General features: G+C 33.4%; 1 protein-coding gene across 1 annotated transcript; it reads right to left on the reverse strand.

Annotated features, from left to right (window-relative positions):
* Positions 1-17,701: 17,701 nt before the first annotated feature.
* On the reverse strand, positions 17,702-18,109 carry LOC102659905 (uncharacterized mitochondrial protein AtMg00810-like). The gene has a single exon (XM_006603231.1). The coding sequence runs from the start codon at positions 18,107-18,109 to the stop codon at positions 17,702-17,704; it is 408 nt and encodes a 135-aa protein (XP_006603294.1).
* Between the last annotated feature and the right edge of the window lie 707 nt (positions 18,110-18,816).

Here is an 18,816-nt window from a genome sequence, read left to right on the forward strand (position 1 = left end):
ACACTAAACATAATATCTGGCCTACTTGCAGATAAGTAAAGTAGAGATCCAATCATACCTCTGTATTGCTTTGGATCAACAGGTTGACCGGATTCATCTTTGTCAAGATAACAACTTGTATTCATAGGAGTAGCCAAGTGTTTTGAGTTTTCCATTCCAAATCTCTTAATGAGTTCTTTGCAATACTTTGCTTGATTGACAAAGATCCCATCATTTGTTTGTTTGATTTGTAGTCCAAGAAAGTAATTTAACTCACCCATCATGGACATTTCAAACTCACTTTGCATATCACTAGAAAACTCCTTGCACAAAAATTCATTAGTAGATCCAAAAATTATATCATCAACATAAATTTGTACTTACAAGATATCATTATCCTTCTTTTTTGTGAATAAGGTGGTATCTACCTTTCCTCTAGTAAAATTCTTTTCTAATAGGAATTTACTTAATCTTTCATACCAAGCCCTAGGTGCTTGTTTTAAGCCATAAAGTGCCTTCTTTAACCTATAGACATGGTCTAGTTTTTGTGAGTCTTCAAACCCAGGAGGTTGTTCCACATATACCTCCTCCTGAATTAGACCATTTAAGAAAGCACTTTTGACATCCATTTGATATAGTTTAAAATTCATAATAGATGCATATGCTAATAACATCATAATAGCTTCTAATCTAGCTACAGGTGCAAAAGTTTCTTCATAGTCTATACCTTCTTCTTGGTTATATCCTTTGCTACAAGTCTAACTTTATTCCTAATTACTATACCATTTTCATCCAATTTATTTCTAAATACCCACTTAGTTCCTATGATTGGATAATCTAAAGGTTTTTCTACTAATTCCCATACATCATTTCTTTCAAATTGATTTAATTCTTCTTGCATAACTACTATCCAATGATTATCTATAATAGCTTCCTTAAAATTTTTAGGTTCTATTAATGAAACAAATGCCATATTATTGCATAAATCTTTAAGAGAGTGTCTAGTTGTTACCCCTTTTGAGATATCACCGATGATGTTGTCAAGAGGATGATTTCTTGAAGTTTTCCATTCTTTGGGATGATTATCATTTTCTTGTGCTATGTCATCTTGATCATCCTTGTCTTCATCATCTCTTTTTCTTTTCAGATTTCTTTCTTCATTTTGTGTATCTTCCAAAGTATCTGCAATATCATCAAGAAACTCCTTTCTCGGGGAGGTAATATTAGTTTCATCAAAAGTAACATGTATTGATTCCTCAATTGTCATGGTTCTTTTGTTGTATATTGTGAATGCTTTACTATGTAAGGAATATCCAAGGAAGATAACCTCATTTGCCTTGGCATCAAACTTTCCTAGACTTTCTTTACCATTGTTTAGAACAAAACATTTACATCCAAAAACATGTAAATGTGCAATGTTTGGTTTTCTATTGTTAAAAAGTTCATATGGGGTTTTCTTAAGAATGGGTCTGATTAAGGCTCTGTTCATAATATAACATGCGGTGTTGACTACTTCTGCCCAAAAGTATTTTGGAAGAGGTGTGTCATTTAAAAGAGTTCTAGCAATTTCTTCTAGGGCTTTATTTTTCCTTTCTACTACTCCATTTTGTTGGGGTGTCCTAGGTGCAGAAAAATTGTGTTCTATGCCATATTCATCACAAAATATTTCAAAATCATTGTTTTCAAATTCACCTCCATGATCACTTCTGATGGAGATAATTTTGAGATTCTTTTTGTTTTGAATAACTTTATCAAGTCTTCTAAATGCATGAAATGCATCATTTTTATGAGTAAGAAATAAAGTCCAAGTATACCTAGAATAGTCATCAACAATTACTAATGCATAGTAACTTCCACCAAAACTCATGACCCTAGATGGTCCAAACAAATCCATGTGTAACAATTGCAATGGTTGAGTGGTGGAAACAATATTTTTAGATTTAAAAGATACTTTTGTTTGTTTACCTTTTTGGCATGCATCACATAACTTATCTTTTTCAAATTTTAATATAGGCAAACCAATAACTAGATCTTTTGAAATTAGTCTATTTAGATGATCCATGTTAATATGAGCAATTCTTTTATGCCATAACCATGGATCACAATCTTTACTTAAAAAGCATCTATCATTTTTAGATTTTTGTTTTAGATCAATCATGTAAACATTATTTTCTCTAAAACCTATATGTTCAATATCTTTGTCATGCTTATGCTTAATAACACATTTTTTAGAATCAAAAGATACTTTATATCCTCTATCACATAATTGACTAACACTTAATAAACTATGCTTCAAACCTTCTACAAGCAACACATTTTCAATAGGAGTAGAAGAACTCATACATATTTTACCGACTCCAATAATTTTGCCCTTGTTGTTGTCTCCGTATGTAACATGTCTACTTTTCTTGGGGGAAATAGTTGTGAATTTGGATACATCACCTATCATGTGCTAGGAACATCCACTGTCTATGTGTCATTTCTTCCTTACAGAATCTTCTTTGTTATTCTCATCAGATTTTGTTATGAGACACAAGTTGACTTGGTTTTCATCATCATCTTGGAATATCCTGTTCCTGAAAATACTTTTGAAAGACAAAGAATCTAAAGAGGCCATTAATCTTGAAGTTGTTAAACTTTCTACAAGAAACCTACTCTGATACCACTTGTTGGATCGAGTGGCCTCAGAATAATTAAGAAGGGGGGTTGAATTAATTATTCCTAAACCTTTACTAATTAAAAATTACTCTTCTAAGGCTTTTACTTATGTTGTTAAGAGAATAAGGAGTAGAAGAGAAACTTAATCAAAAGTAAAAGCGGAAATTAAAATGCACAGCGGAAAATAAAAGAGTAGGGAAGAAGGAAACAAACACACAAGATTTTTTATACTGGTTCGGCAACAACCCGTGCCTACATCTAGTCCCCAAGTGACCTGCGGTCCTTGAGATTTCTTTTCAACCTTGTAAAAATCCTTTTACAAGCAAAGATCCACAAGGGATGTACCCTCCCTTGTTCTCTTTGAACCTAATGGATGTACCCTCCACTAGAGCTGATCCACAAGAGATGTACCCTCTCCTGTTCTCAGTCAACAACCCAAGTAGATGTACCCTCTACTTGTACCATAAAGGATGTACCCTCCAATGTGTTAAGACAAAGATCTCAGGCGGTTAAACCTTTGATACTTTGTGAATGGGGATACAAAAGAATTCTCAGGCTGTTAGTTCTTTGAACACTTTTGTATTAGGGAAAAGGAAGAATCAAAAGAATTCTCAAACTGCGTCCTTTTGAATTCTTTGACAAGGGAGAAGGGAGACACAAAAGAATTCAGGCGGTTAGTCCTTCGTTCTTTTGGAAAAGGGAGAAGAGAGACACAAAAAGAATTCAGGCGGTTAGTCCTTGGCGAATTCTTTTTGGCAAAGGGAGAAGAGAATGCAAAGATGAATAGCACAAGTTTTCAAGGTTTGGAAAACCAGAAAACTTTGGAAAGCTTTTGGTATGAAGAAGAAGAAGAAGTTCAAAGAGATTCAAGGCTTGTAAAGGATTGTATGAATAAGTGTTCAAGATTGAAAGAATGAATTAATTGAAAAAGTCATTTAGAAGAGTTATAACTTTTAGAAAAACTTAAAACCAATTTGAAAAAGTCAAAACCTTTTTGAAGAGTTACATATTTTGATTTATTCAGAAACAGTCCCTGGTAATCGATTACCAAATAAGTGTAATCGATTACACAAAGCTTTTATGTGAAAGGATGGGACTCTTCACATTTGAATTTGAATTTCAATGTTCAAAGGCACTTGTAATCGATTACCAAAACATTGTAATCGATTACAACTTTTTGAAATTAATTGGAACGTTGTAAATTCAATTTGAAAACTTTTTCAAAACAATTTAGCTACTGGTAATCGATTACAGCAATCTGGTAATCGATTACCAGAGAGTAAAAACTCTTTGGTTAACATGTTTTGAGAAAAAAATTTCATACTTATCTTGATTAAGTCTTCTCTTGATTCTTGAGATCTTAAACCTTGATTCTTGATTCTTGACTCTAAACTTTCTTCTTGTGTCTTGAATTCTTCTTGATTCTTATCTTGAACTCTTGAATTGTTCTTGATTCACTTGAGTTGTGCTTTGATTGATCTTTGATTCACTTGAGTTGTTATTTGATTGATCTTTGAGCTTTTTGTCATCACCTTTGTCATCATCTTTTGTTATCATCATTGTTATCATCAAAACACCTTTGATTCACCATGAAGCTTTGCTTCTACACGTTTTGCAGCTATCTACAATTACCCATTAGTAGACCACAAAAGCACTATACAACAAAAAATACCTTTTAAATTATAGATTGGTAGGGTAAATTGCATAGTGAGGTCAGAAAAGAGCTGATAAACGTGGATCATTGTATGCATTACTTGGTCTCTTCTCCTTATGAATACTATTCTCCCTACTTTTGCCATTGCCTTTTTTTAATTATAGATTATATCCCTTGAGACCAATATCTGTCCCCTTATCATCTGCAATCTACAGTTCATGGTCCTCTTTGCTAGCTTGGTAGGGTATTGAGGACTATGCCAAATGTATTTTTTTTCATAGTATTTTTGCATCAATGAAGGGTATTTCCCTCGCTCTTCTTATTGTGCACTTGTATTGATAACACATGGAAGTTAAAAACATACTTTGTTGCGTTGTGTCTGAGTGTGTATTGTTTATAAAGTCCTTAATAGCATACATCAATGAAATTCAGTAATTGTCTATTGTTTTACTGCATGTTTTAATTATTTCCCTTATTGACGTTACGGATTATATATGCTCTTGAGAAGCAGTTAACTCTTCTCACGGAATAAGTGTAATCAAGTTGACATTTTTTTATACTATAGCACTGCATCACCACACTCTTTCTGCTTGTTCGTGATCATCTTCTGAGGTATGCATTTTATTTTTACACTATTGTGCTTATTACATGGTTGTTGATACATAAGTATTGATTTATATGTGTAGTATTCCATCGTGAGTTAACCTTAGTTTCCCATTCGAGATTCAATACATTGATTAATATGGACAGTTTGGATTAATTAATGTATTGAGTCTTGTATTGTCCGTTTGGACAGTTTGGGATGACATCTTTTTTATTGTTGATTCATACATATAGGTAAATTCTCTTTTCTAAGGTTTGAACAAATTTTGGAATAGTGCATTTCATTTTGTTCTTTGGGTGCATACTTGACTGCGGTGGACGTGGCACATGTCACTGCTTTCATGTTGTGTTCCTGGAGATCAATGTGAAATGCAGCCGAAATTTTGTCAAATCTTAAAAAAGAGAGTAAACCTACAGTATGAATCTACTATAAAAATGTCTTCCTGAATGGGATAGGACCACACCTTTAAAGAAAAAAAAAGTGAGGTTCTCATGGATGATACATAACTTAATGAAGTGTGACAACAAAGGGGAAACATGGATTAAAGTTAGATGAAAGCATCACGCATTAATGAAGAATATCAGCATGGGGTGGAACAATTCTTACAATTTACTGAACAAAATGCACAAAGTTTGGGGGGAAAATTTTTCTATCCATGTGTTAAATGTGTGAATGGGAGACACCACTGAGTAAACGAGATAAGATCACATCTTATATGTGATAGTATCATTCCCAAATACACAAAATGGATATGGCATGGGGAATTTCCAGACATGCGAATAGTTTATCCCACCCAACCTGTTGATGAAGACATCGGAGATCATATAGAAGACATGATTCACGATCTTTGACAAGACTGTTTTCAGCAAGCACATGCACCTTTGCATGAGAAATTAGAAAGTGATTCGAGAAATCCATTGTATAAGGGATGCACAACTTTTACAAGGTTGTCAGCGGTGTTAGCTTTGGTGAACTTGAAGGCAAGATTTGGGTGGAGTGACAAACGTTTCACTGAATTGCTTGTGCTATTGAAGAAAATGCTTCTTGAAAGCAACACATTACCGAATAATCAGTATGAGGAGAAGAAGATATTATGTTCTATGGGAATGGAGTACCAAAAAATTCATGCCCGCCTTAATGATTGCATATTGTACATAAATCAGTTTGCAGAACTGCGTAAGTGCCCCACATGTGGGGTATCACAGTACAAAGTAAAGGATGACGACTGCATTGATGATGCAACCACCAACAGTCGTCCAGCTAAGGTGTGTTGGTATCTTCCAATAATACCAAGGTTTAAGCAATTGTTTGCCAATCAAAACGATGCAAAAAACCTTACATGGCATGCAGATGGCAGAAAAACTGATGGTTTGCTCCGACATTCGGCTGATTCTCCGCAATGGAAGACAAGTGATCGTTTATATCCATATTTTGGGGAGGAACCAAGAAACCTAAGGCTTGGTTTTGCTTTGATGAAATGAATCCTTTTGGTAACTTAACCACAAACCATAGTTCATGGCCTGTTTTGTTGATGATTTACAATCTCCCTCCTTGGTTGTGCATCAAGCGAAAATACATTATGTTTTGTCTAATGATAGCGGGTCCAAGGCAACCTAGGAATGATATTGATGTGTATCTCAGTCTGTTGATTGAAGACTTGACAAAATTGTGGGAAGATGGAGTTGATGTGTGGGATGCAAATTTGTAGTAGATCTTCAGGTTACGCGCAATGGTGTTTTGTACTATTAATGACTTTCCAACATATGAAAATTTAAGTGGATATAGTGTGAAAGGACATTATGCATGCCCTGTATGTGAGACAAACACCAGCTTCATCCAACTGAAACATGGAAAGAAAACAGCATATAGTAGACACCAAAGATTTTTGAAAGCTTATCACCCGTATCGTCGATTGAAGAAAGCTTTTAATGGAAGTCAGGAGAATGAAAGTGTGCTGCAACCATTAACTGGAAATGAAGTTTATGATCGGGTGAAGGACATCATTACTATCATTGGAAAGACCCAAAAGAAGACATCATCTGAGACAAACATATGGAAGAAAAGGTCAATATTCTTTGATCTTCCATACTAGTCCGATCTACATGTGCGTCACTACCTAGATGTAATGCATGTAGAGAAAAATGTCTGTGATAGTTTAATTGGTACCCTTCTTAACATTAAAGGGAAACAAAGGATGGTTTGAAATGTCGTCAAGACCTGGTTGACATGGGAATACGAGACCAGTTGCATCTGATATCACAAGGTCGGCGAACGTATTTGCCTCCAGCATGCCACACAATGTCAACAATAGAGAAGATAAGTTTTTGTCAATGCATGTGGAGTGTAAAAGTCCCACAAGGATACTCTTCAAATATCAAGAGCCTTGTAGCCCTAAATGATCTGAAGTTGATTGGTTTGAAGTCTTATGATTGTCACGTGTTAATGCAACAACTACTGGCTGTAGCAATTCGGGGTATCCTGCCTGACAAAGTCTGGCTTGCCATAACTCATTTGTGCTTTCTTTTTAATGCTATCTATAGCAAAGTCATTGACCCTCGATAATTAGATGATTTGGAGAATGAGGCTGCGATTGTCCTTTGTCAATTGGAGATGTATTTTCCTCCATCATTTTTTGACATAATGGTTCACTTAATTGTTCATCTTGTCAGGGAGATCCGGTTATGTGGCCCTATTTTTTTTTACAGAGGATGTAGTAGTATGTTTGTATATATCAGTGGAATTATACTTAATGAAACACATTCTAAGACGATTGTTATGTAAAAACCTTCTTAGAAGAGACTCATTCTAAGACGGTTCTTATGTAAGAGCCGTCTTAGAAAAGACACATTCTAAGTCGGTTCTTATGTAAAAATCCTCTTAGAAGAGGCATATTCTAAGACAGTTGTTATGTAAAAACCATCTTAGAAAAGACATATTCTAAGACGATTCTTATGTAAGAACCGTCTTAGAAGAGACACATTCTAATACGGTTGTTATGTAAAAATCGTCTTAGAAGAGACACATTCTAGGACAGTTGTTATGTAAAAACTGTCTTAGAAGAGACACATTTTACATAATAACCGTCTAAGAATGTGTCTCTTCTAAGATGGTTTTTACATAACAACCGTCTTAGAATATGCCTCTTCTAAGACGGTTCTTACATAAGAACCATCTTAGAAGAGACATATTTTTTAAGATGGTTTATTCCATAATCGTCATGGTACATCAATGACTTTTAATGTCGTTGGCTTCAAAGATGGTTCAACTACCGTCGTTAAATGTATATTAGAACCGTCGTTAAAAGTCAATTTTCTAGTAGTGTTGAAATCAACCAGGCTATTCTTTTTCTCCACATATCGCTTGATGAATGATTTAATACCTTCACAAATTGACGTTGTTTTGATCCCACAAATGAACTTTTTGTGCATATGAGCAGTTGCCTATTTTTCTTTCATCTGATGTATTATTTTCACCCAATTATTGTCACCAAGCTTATATTTTTCAACAACATTCTTCCACTTTAGTTCAAACTCATCTCGAGAGAAATTTGCATATATCAAATTTCTAAACTCATGCAAAAAGATTTTATTTTCCACATTCTCAGTTGCATTTCGATGGATATGTCGTGAGCATAATATGTGTGAAACATTTGGAAAAACATACTTAATAGTCTCTCTCATTGTGTTATCACCATTTGTCACCACACTTAGGATGTTTGTTAAACATTGCTTCAGAGAATCTTTCTAAAACCCATTTATATGTATCAATTGTCTCATCAACAATGAAAACAAAATCAAATATTGCAATTTCTTCATGATGATTATATCCACAAAAAATTACCAATGGCTTGTTGTATTTGTTCTTATATGTAGTATCAAAAGCCACAACATCTCCAAAGCATTGATAATCAACTTGGCTTGCTCCATTTGACCAAAACAAGTTTTGAAGCCTGTCATCACTTGTTAGGCTAAACTTACAAGACAACATGGGATCATTATCTGGCTTTTGCTTGCAAATAAAATAGTGCTGCAAAAGCATCCCCGTCTTCTATCCTAACATGCTTTTGCTTGTCTATGTGGTTATAAAGATCTTTCTTACAAAACCCAAGATCAGCATGCCCACCTTTCTATCCTAACATTAATCCCATTATATGGCATGTTCTCACACTATATAAGTGTAAGCTATCAACTTGCGCTTTGTCACCATCATTCATTGAACAATATTCGAGATACAAGTGAACAAATTCTAAAGGAGTCTACTCATGATTCTGGGAGTTATGAAACATAGAAACTTTCCACTTTGAGGTATTGTAACCTAAATTACACGAAACCTTGCTGGACATTTTGTTCGAATCATAGGCCAGGGATCTCGAATCCGATCTACTCGATCCCAATGTTTTTCGATTTTGAATCCTCCTCTGTTGCAAACAAACTAACGCATCACAATTTAATGACTCTTTTTTATCATGTTTGATATCATACTTCCTAACAACAAAACCTTGACATTTGGCATAATCTTTATAAAACTGATAAGCTTGCAACTTACTATCAAATTTCTGCCCAAATATTTATTCAATTGTCAACCCTGCTATTTTTGTATAACCTTTTGGTACATCACTATTCATTTCTTCATCGCTCCCAAGATCATTATCATAATCATGATTATTAGTATCAACTTCATTCATCTTTGTATCCTCATTCCAATTCATGCACACTTCTTAGGTGTCAGTTTCCATCTTGAACAATGTAACAAAAGATTTGAATACATTACAAATGTACTTAACAAGAATAAAAAATTAATAATAATAGAAAATATTAAATAAACACCATATAGTAGACATGCATGATCAAACAAACTCTCGTAGTGCCTACTCACGAAAATAACCCAACTAGATGGACAAGTATTTACAGTTAATAGATAGATATGGCATGCATAGTTTTCAATAATAAAATAATTTTTCCTATGACTGCAGACAAAGAAAGACAATATAGCTCCTGCAATGGAGAGGTGATCCAAAAAACATTGATCTTTCAGTTGTAAGATTTATTATTAAGTCACAAATAAGTAGATTAACAAATTCAACATACAACACCATAGTAACTCAAATTTTCTCAGAACATGCATATAAACATAAACCAAACTATAAGGATAAACTACATAAACTCTGAGCCAACCAACACTATATATAACTTTAAAGAGGAAACAAAAACATATGACATGTCTTCACATCCATGAAGTCTCCAAAGACATGCGACCACCTTCTATCCCTCTGCTCCCCACATACGTTGGATACAGGATTATCACAAGCACAAACATGTAACATCCCAAAAATAAATTATATTTTTATTATAGAAAATTATTTAATAGGAACAAGAAACATATAAGATAAGATAGGATGTTTCTTTTATCTTCTATTTTTAAATATGTAGTTTTATCTTATATTTATCTCTAAGATAAATCAGGTATAATAAATGTGAATCATGCAGGTTTTAGGTTTTGATGATGCTGAAAAAAATTTCCTTGATAGTTATTTTCATCATCAAAAAGGGAGAAAATGTGAATAATGCAGGTTTTGATGATGCTTAGAAGAATTCATGATTGTCATCATCAAAAAGGGGGAGATTATGAATGTATAAATACATGATTTTGATGATGTCAAAATAATCAAACAAGGTTGCTTTCAAGATTACTTCAACAAACATTCAAAGGTTAAGCATTGCTTCAAGATTAAGACAAGGTTGCTCCAACAAACAAGCATTGCTTCAAGATTCATTTAAGATCAGCTTTTGCCTCAAAACACATTGTTTTGAACATATCAAGGCTCTGGTAATCGATTACCAGAAGACAAGTTTGCAAATCAACTTCTTAAAAAGGTTTGAAATTTGAATTTTGAATGTGTAATCGATTACCATTGATGAGTAATCGATTACTAGCAACGGAACTCTTGGAATTCAATTTGAAAAGACATGAACCTTCAAAATATAACTGTGTAATCGATTACCAAAATCCTATAATCAATTACTTATGAAGAATTTCAGAAAAAGATTTTTGAAAGGATACATCTCTTCAAACCATTTTGAAAAGGCACGAAAGGCCTATATATATTGTTAGACAAGTGGCCTCAGATATCTTAAGAAGGGGGGGTTGAATTAAGATATTCCAAACTGTTTCCCCTAATTAAAAATCTATTTCACTTTTTACTCAAGTTATGAATTCCCTTAATGACAATCTTCTTAAATATTAATTCAAATGAAGCAACTTGAATATGAATATAAAGCAATAATAAATAAAGGAGATTAAGGGAAGAGAAAATGCAAACTCAGTTTTATACTGGTTCGGCCACACCCTTGTGTCTACGTCCAGTCCCCAAGCAACCCGCTTGAGAGTTCCACTATCTTGTAAATTCCTTTTACAAGTTCTAAACACACAAGGACAATCCTTCCTTTGTGTTTAGAGATCCTTTACAACAAGAGACTCACAGTCTCTTAATCCCTTAGAGAATGAGAAGAAGAAGAACAAATCTCTCTAGAAAGAGATGGATTTTACAGATTGAGCACTCAATTAATTCCTTAATGAATTGCAATTGAATTGGCCAAGGAATTCTTAAGAGGATAAAATGAATTTGCTCTTTGAGAGGATAAACACTTTGTTGTTCTGAAAATCTCTGAGCAATTTCGTGTTTAAGTCACATATATATAGACCATTGGTGGTCATGAGTAAAGCCTTTGAAAAGTTGTGACTCTTGAAATTATTTTTCTTAAAATCCTGTCTGGTAATCGATTACAGTAATTGTGTAATCGATTACAGCTTTTAAAATTTGAATTAAAACGTTTACTAACTGCTGGTAATCGATTACCAAAATTGTGTAATCGATTACAGCTTTTAAAATTTCGAATTCAAATTTTTATAGCTGTTATAAAACGTATTTGGCCACTGGTAATCGATTACATCCTCTGGTAATCGATTACCAGAGAGTAAAACCTTTGAGAAACACTTTTTATTTTAAATCACTTGGCCAAACCTTTGCTAATTCAATTAGGAATTCCCTTCCTAATATTCTAGTGATCATCTTGATGTTGTAACTTGTAATCTTGAAGTATTGTCTTGAATTTTAATCTTGAAAAGCCCATTTGCATCAATTGCAACACATCATCATGATCATCATCAAAACATCAAAGCCAATTGCATCTACATATATGTGTGTCTGACTTCGAAAAGCAAGAGAGAGATATTCTAAGAGAACTTCATTGCCAAATGCTCTCTCAACAACTCATGGGCAAACACTTGCAAATCTATTGAGAGTTCATCCATGAATTTCAATTTGTATCATCCACTCTAAAGGAGAGAAATCTTTCTGTTCACCTTAGAAAGTAAGTTGTAATCAAGAGACTGGTTGTCTCTTGCATTGTGAGTTTCTTGAACACAAGGGACAAGGATTCCTTGGGTTTTCAGAAGTTGTAAAAAGGCTTTTTAAAAAGTTAGTGAAAATCTCAAGTGGGTTGCTTGAGGACTGGACGTAGGCACGGGAAGTGGCCGAACCAGTATAAATTGAGTTTGCATTTCTCTCTTCCCTTATCTCATTTATTTTATTGCAATCAATTTTATCTTAAGCATTTAAAAGAACATTGTTAAATTGATTGTTTCTTCTTCTTCTTCTTCTGCATTCTAAGCCTATCACCTAAAAGGGGGGTTAAAAAGTTGTTAGTGGGAAATTTTGAAACTTAATTCACCCTCCATCTTAAGTTATTGAGGTCACTTGTCCAACAAGTGGTGTCAGAGCAGGATTCTTGTTTACAGTTTAAAAAATTGAAGAATAATTATGGCCTCATTTAACTTTCCATTTCATAAGGGAAATTCTATTAATAGGCCTCTTGTTTCAATGGCGAGGGTTATCACTATTAGAAAACCCGAATGCAGATATTTATAGAGAAGAGTGGAAAAATCTGACAAGAGAAATTTTAAAGAAAAGAAAGAAAAGAAAGCATACATCACTTGGGAAGATAATGACATGGATTCTTCAAGTGATTCAGAAAATGAAATCATAAATTTGGTTCTTATGGCCAAAGACTATGAAAGCGAAGAAGAGCAAAGTTGATACATTAATAGCGGTTGCTCCAAACACATGGCGGGAGATGCATCAAAGTTTATTCATATTTCTCCCAAAGATAGTGAATATGTGATCTATGGAGACAACAAACAAAGGTAAAATTTTTGGAGTTGGAAAAATAGGTACGAATCCCTTTACCTCCATAGAAAATGCTTTACTTATTGATGATCATAAGCATAGTTTATTAAGTATTCATTAATTATGTGATAAAGGTCATTTATCTAACAAGAGGATTTTAATGTTTGTCTATTTTTGATTATTTTTGCCTATGATTGTTAACTTTTGATTGAGTTTTGATGCTTGTTTTCTGCTTGAGTTTTGATTGTCCTTGATGATTGTGTTTGAGAGTTATGTTGATTGTCTTTGATGATTGCTTTTGATGATTGTTTTTTGATTGAGTTTTGATTGTCTTTGATGATTGTGTTTGAGAGTTATGTTGATTATTGATTACTTTTGATGATTGTTTTTGATTATTATATATTTTGATTATTTATACTGAATATGTATTTTTGTGAGTGCAAAATAGTTAGTTTTAAGGCCTTTTGATATCATTTCATTCTCATACATTAAAACAAGCGGTAACATTTTCTTTTGGGCCAAGAAATGGTACTTTGAATGGTATGGTATGCTCTACTTTTTTAATTCATTATAAATTGCTTAATGTTATTCTCCTCTTTGGTCATGATTTGTTTTTTATGTTGACAAAGGTGGAGAGATAGATAAAAGATAAGATAGTAAGGGGACTTCTCTATTTTTTTATGAGAGTTTTTTTTATATATGAAATCTTCAACTGTTTCATATAAGCAATCATTGCAAAATCAAGGGGGAGTAAACTCTACAGATAGATATTCTTTTGTTTTTACTCCTAACCTACAGATGATTGTCATCATCAAAAAGGGGGAGAATGTGAATCATGCAGGTTTTAGGTTTTGATGATGCTGAAAAGAATTTCCTTGATAATTATTCTCATCATCAAAAAGGGGGAGAATGTGAATAATGTAGGTTTTGATGATGCTTAGAAGAATTCACTTGATAATGATTGTCATCATAAAAAAGGGGGAGATTGTGAATGTATGAATACATGATTTTGATGATGTCAAAGAATAATCAAACAAGGTTGCTTTCAAGATTACTTCAACAAACATTCAAAGGTTAAGCATTGCTTCAAGATTAAGACAAGGTTGCTCCAACAAATAAGCATTGCTTCAAGATTCATTCAAGATCAGCTTTTTCCTCAAAACACATTGTTTCCAACATATCAAGGCTCTAGTAATCGATTACCAGAAGACAAGTTTGCAAATCAACTTCTTAAAAGGGTTTGAAATTTGAATTTTGAATGTGTAATCGATTACCATTGATGTGTAATTGATTAACACCAACTGAACTCTTGAAATTCAATTTGAAAAGGCATGACCCTTCAAAATATAACTATGTAATTGATTACCAAAAACCTGTAATTGATTACCAGTGAAGAATTTCAGAAAAAGCTTTTTGAAAAGACACATCTCTTCAAACCATTTTGAAAAGGCACAAAGGGTCTATATATATATGTGTCTAACTTTGAAAAGCAAGAGAGAGATATTCTAAGAGAACTTCATTACCAAATGCTCTCTCAACAACTCTTGGGCAAGCACTTTCAAATCTATTGAGAGTTCATCCAGGAACTTCAATTTGTATCATCCACTCTAAAGGAGAGAAATCTTTCTATTCATCTTAGAAAGTAAGTTGTAATCAAGAGACTGGTTGTCTCTTGAATTGTGAGTTTCTTGAACACAAGGGAAAGAGATTCCTTGGGTGTTCAGAAGTTGTAAAAAGGTTTTTTTTACAAAGTTAGTGCAAATCTCAAGTGAGTTGCTTGAGGATTGGACGTAGGCATGGGAAGTGACCGAACCAATATAAATCGAGTTTGCATTTCTCTCTTCCCTTATCTCATTTATTTTATTGCAATCAATTTTATCTTAAGAATTTAAAAGAACATTGTTAAATTGATTGTTTCTTCTTCTTCTTCTTCTTCTGCATTCTAAGCCTATCATTTAAAAGGGGGGTTAAAAATTTTGTTAGTGGGAAATTTTGAAACTTAATTCACCCTCCATCTTAAGTTATTAAGGCCACTTGTGCAACAATAAAGATATTTGGATAAGATAATATATTAGATTTATTTATGTAAAAGATAAGGTGTAGCCAAATAATTAGATGATGAAGTTGCTAGGAATTAGTATCAATAAAGGTTAGAAGAATTAGAGGATATTAACAAAAAAAAGATGAGAGATGAGAGAGAGAGAAACTGAGAGATAAGAGGACGCTAGGAAGAGAACATGGCGTGACTATAAAGATACATTATGGGAACTTCTAGAGGCTTAGGGAGGTCTTCAAGAGGTGAGTAAAGAAACATTTTCTAAACTTCCATGGTATAAATTTTTGGGAATGAGTCTTCTTAAATTTACCAGTTATGAATTGATATACATTAATTATTGCATTAATTGATCCCTACGTGGTTGCAAAAAATTAGGATCCGTAGTATTCCTGTGCAAAATTTTTTAAATGCCTAATATATTAGTATTGAATATAATCTTAAAGATTCAAGAATTTAGCTTTGAGAATTAGAATCAATTCTTGCCTGTGGGTTACATTTAGTCATGTTAAATACTTATGTACATACACATCGCACTTCACTTGGAATCCATATTTTTTTCTTACGTTAGTTAATGGTTAGCATAGATATATTCACTACATATAAACATGTATAAATATAATGCTCTATACTATTTTCTTATTATTAATTACTTCTATGGTGTATAGTGTTGCCAGAATTATATGATATTGAGAAATAATATTGTGATAGATTGGAATAGGTTATGATTATTGTGTTGGAGTTCAAAAAGTAAATGGGTAGTCTTAAGGGATAACTTATCTCTTTTATTGATGTGAGAGTCAATCCTTGCCTTTTAGGAAGGAATGCCAAAATATATTCTATTTCGAGAATATGATGATAGATATTCCATTTGAGATGAAATATCTATTTTTAAAAAGATATCCATGTTTGGGATGAGATATATACTTATTGAAAGTATCTATATTTGGGATAGGATATTAGGTAGCTCCATTCGGGATGGGGAAGGTAGTGGGATACCATTGTATGAATATGAGCTCATAAACCTTAGTGAATATATAAGATTCATAGTGGATTCGGGATTCACATTGGTTTTGGGAACCAAAGAGTTAATTTTAATGATTCCAGGAATGACTGTGTCGTGTAAGTGATATTAACTTGAATGCTTGAGATGCTAATGTTACTTATTAACATGTTTTCTGTATTGAGAATGTTATCTGAATAAATTGTGGTTGAATTAGTTTGACTTTATTGGTGTGTATATTTATGATATTTTAGTTTAAATTCACTGTAGGTACCATGGTTGTGTTTTTCCGGTTACCGCATCATCTGAGAGCAACACTATTTACAAACTTCTTTTATAACTTGTTTTACTCACAGAGATTATATCTCATTAGAAGTGTTGTTTTTGGAGCACGAGGAAGAATTTGTTTAAAAAAGGAGACTTGAAGTGGTAGTGGGTTTGTTTTAAAAAAATATATATATAAAATCAAATATAGGCGTATAGGATTGCTTGTTTAAACTATGAAAGTGATATACTAATCTCTTAGATATTGGGCTTGATCAACCTAATGTCTTAGGGGTGGTATGCATACTTATATCTTAGATATTGGATTTGATCAACTAATATTTGAGGGACAATGTCCAAATTTATGGAAACTAATAGATGAAAGAATATGATGAACCTTAACCCCTAAGGGCTATCTGGATTTCGTAGGAATGACTTGCTGACTAGTTCCTTTCAATACTTGTTGAATGGTCTTATAGTGTTGATGTTATATGCTTTCACATCTCATGTTTAGTGGTCATACTTGTTGTGCATTGGTTGTCCTCGAATCGTGTTGTTATATGTTGTTTTGATAAGTTATTTCCATTGCTATGCAATATGTTAACTAACTCTTTTGTGCCTAATTCTGTATTTATGTTGTTGGCATGCTACATGTACATAGAGTTTGAGAGAGAAAAAGAAGAAGAGAGATTGAAGATATTATTATTGATTCAGAATGAAAAGTCAGTTACAATTGATTATGTTTCTCTATTTATAGAGAAAACAAATGTGGTTGCACTTAACTTGGCTAAGATAGTTAACTAACCATAGTTACTTACTGCTCTAATACAATAACATAAATAACAACTCTAATAGAATAATAGAATCATAGTTGTTCTAATTGATCATAACTGCTCTAACAGAATAATAGCTACTCTAACTGAACCATAAAGTAAAACTTACTTATACACTAATACCCCCTCAAACTCAATGGGGATGAGAATAAAAAATGGACTCAACTACATTGAGTTTGGACCTAAGAAAGAGAAACTGAGTTGGTGATAGAGGCTTAGTGAGGGCATCAATTGATCTATAGCAGGAATATGATACACTTTAAGCTTTTTAGCTAAGACTTTCTCCCTAACAAACAAAATGTCAATTTCCATGTGCTTAGTCTGGTAATGAAGAACTGAATTATGAGTGATTGCTACTGTACTTTGGTTGTCACAGTAAATCTCTGGGGTTTGAAAAGGAACAAATAACTTAGTTAAAAGAGTTTGAATCTATGTAACTTCAGTCATGGCTTGAGCCAAGCTCTTGTATTAAGCTTTAGTTGAAAATCTAACCATAATTTGTTGTTTCTTGGACCACCATGCCACCAAATTAGGACTAAAATAAATCACTACACCAGAGGTAGATCTTTTATCATCTGGATCTGAGGCCCAATTAGCATCATACAGGGCTTTGATAGTAAAAGGTTGAGAGGAAAAAGCAACCTTGAAATCCAAACCATGACGAATAGAGCCTTTAAGGTACCTTAGAATGCATTTAACAATTGTCCAGTAAGAGTCCATAGGATTAGCCATGAACAGACAAACCTTGTTCATAGCATAGCTTAACTCAAGCCTTGTAACAGTTGTGTATTGGAAAGCACCAACAACAGACCTATAGAGAGATGGATCACTGAATAAATATGAGCCAACTTTGGTTAACTTGCAATTAGCAGTCATAGGGGCAAAAATAAACTGTGATTCTCCCATTTTGTTTTTTTGAAGAAAATCTTTGATATATTTGCTTTGAGTCAGTAGAATAGTCCCATCAGCCACTGATTTGATTTCTATACCAAGAAAATAGTCAAGTTTTCCTAATTGTTTAAGAGAAAAATTGGAATGCAACTTGGTGGTGAGTTGTTGAGTTATAACATTGGAGGTACCAGTGATAATAATATCCTCTACATAAACAAGAATGTAGATAATGTGTCATTTGTCAATATAAACAAACAACGAAGTATCACACTTGCGGGACGCAAACCCAAGCTGTAAAAGAGTTTCTTTGAGCCTATCAAACCACTGCCTTGGGGCTTCTTTAAGGCCACACAAAGCTTTTTGTACCTTGCAAACCAAGGTTTTATCTGAACTTTCAAAGCCTTATGGATGTTGCATGTAGATAGTCTCTTCAAGATGGCCATTTAAAAAGGCATTGTTGACATCTAGCTGGAACAAATCCCATTTATTAGTGAAAGAAAGAGTGATAATCAACTTGATTGTAATAGGTTTTATCACAGAAGAAAAGGTTTCATTAAACTCAGAACTAGCAACCTGATGAAATCCTTTAGCCACTAACCTGACTTTGAACATGTTAACTATCCCATCAACATTCTCCTTAATTTTGAAGGCCCACTTACAACCCATGGCTTGTCTGTCTTTGGGAAGAGGAA

This window comes from Glycine max, chromosome 18, assembly GCF_000004515.6.
Source record: "Glycine max cultivar Williams 82 chromosome 18, Glycine_max_v4.0, whole genome shotgun sequence".
NCBI classification, from domain to species: Eukaryota; Viridiplantae; Streptophyta; class Magnoliopsida; order Fabales; family Fabaceae; genus Glycine; species Glycine max.

Bases quoted from the DNA above. Each gene is read 5' to 3' on its own strand.
- LOC102659905 (XM_006603231.1), bottom strand. From the start codon at position 18,109: ATGACTGCTAATTGCAAGTTAACCAAAGTTGGCTCATATTTATTCAGT.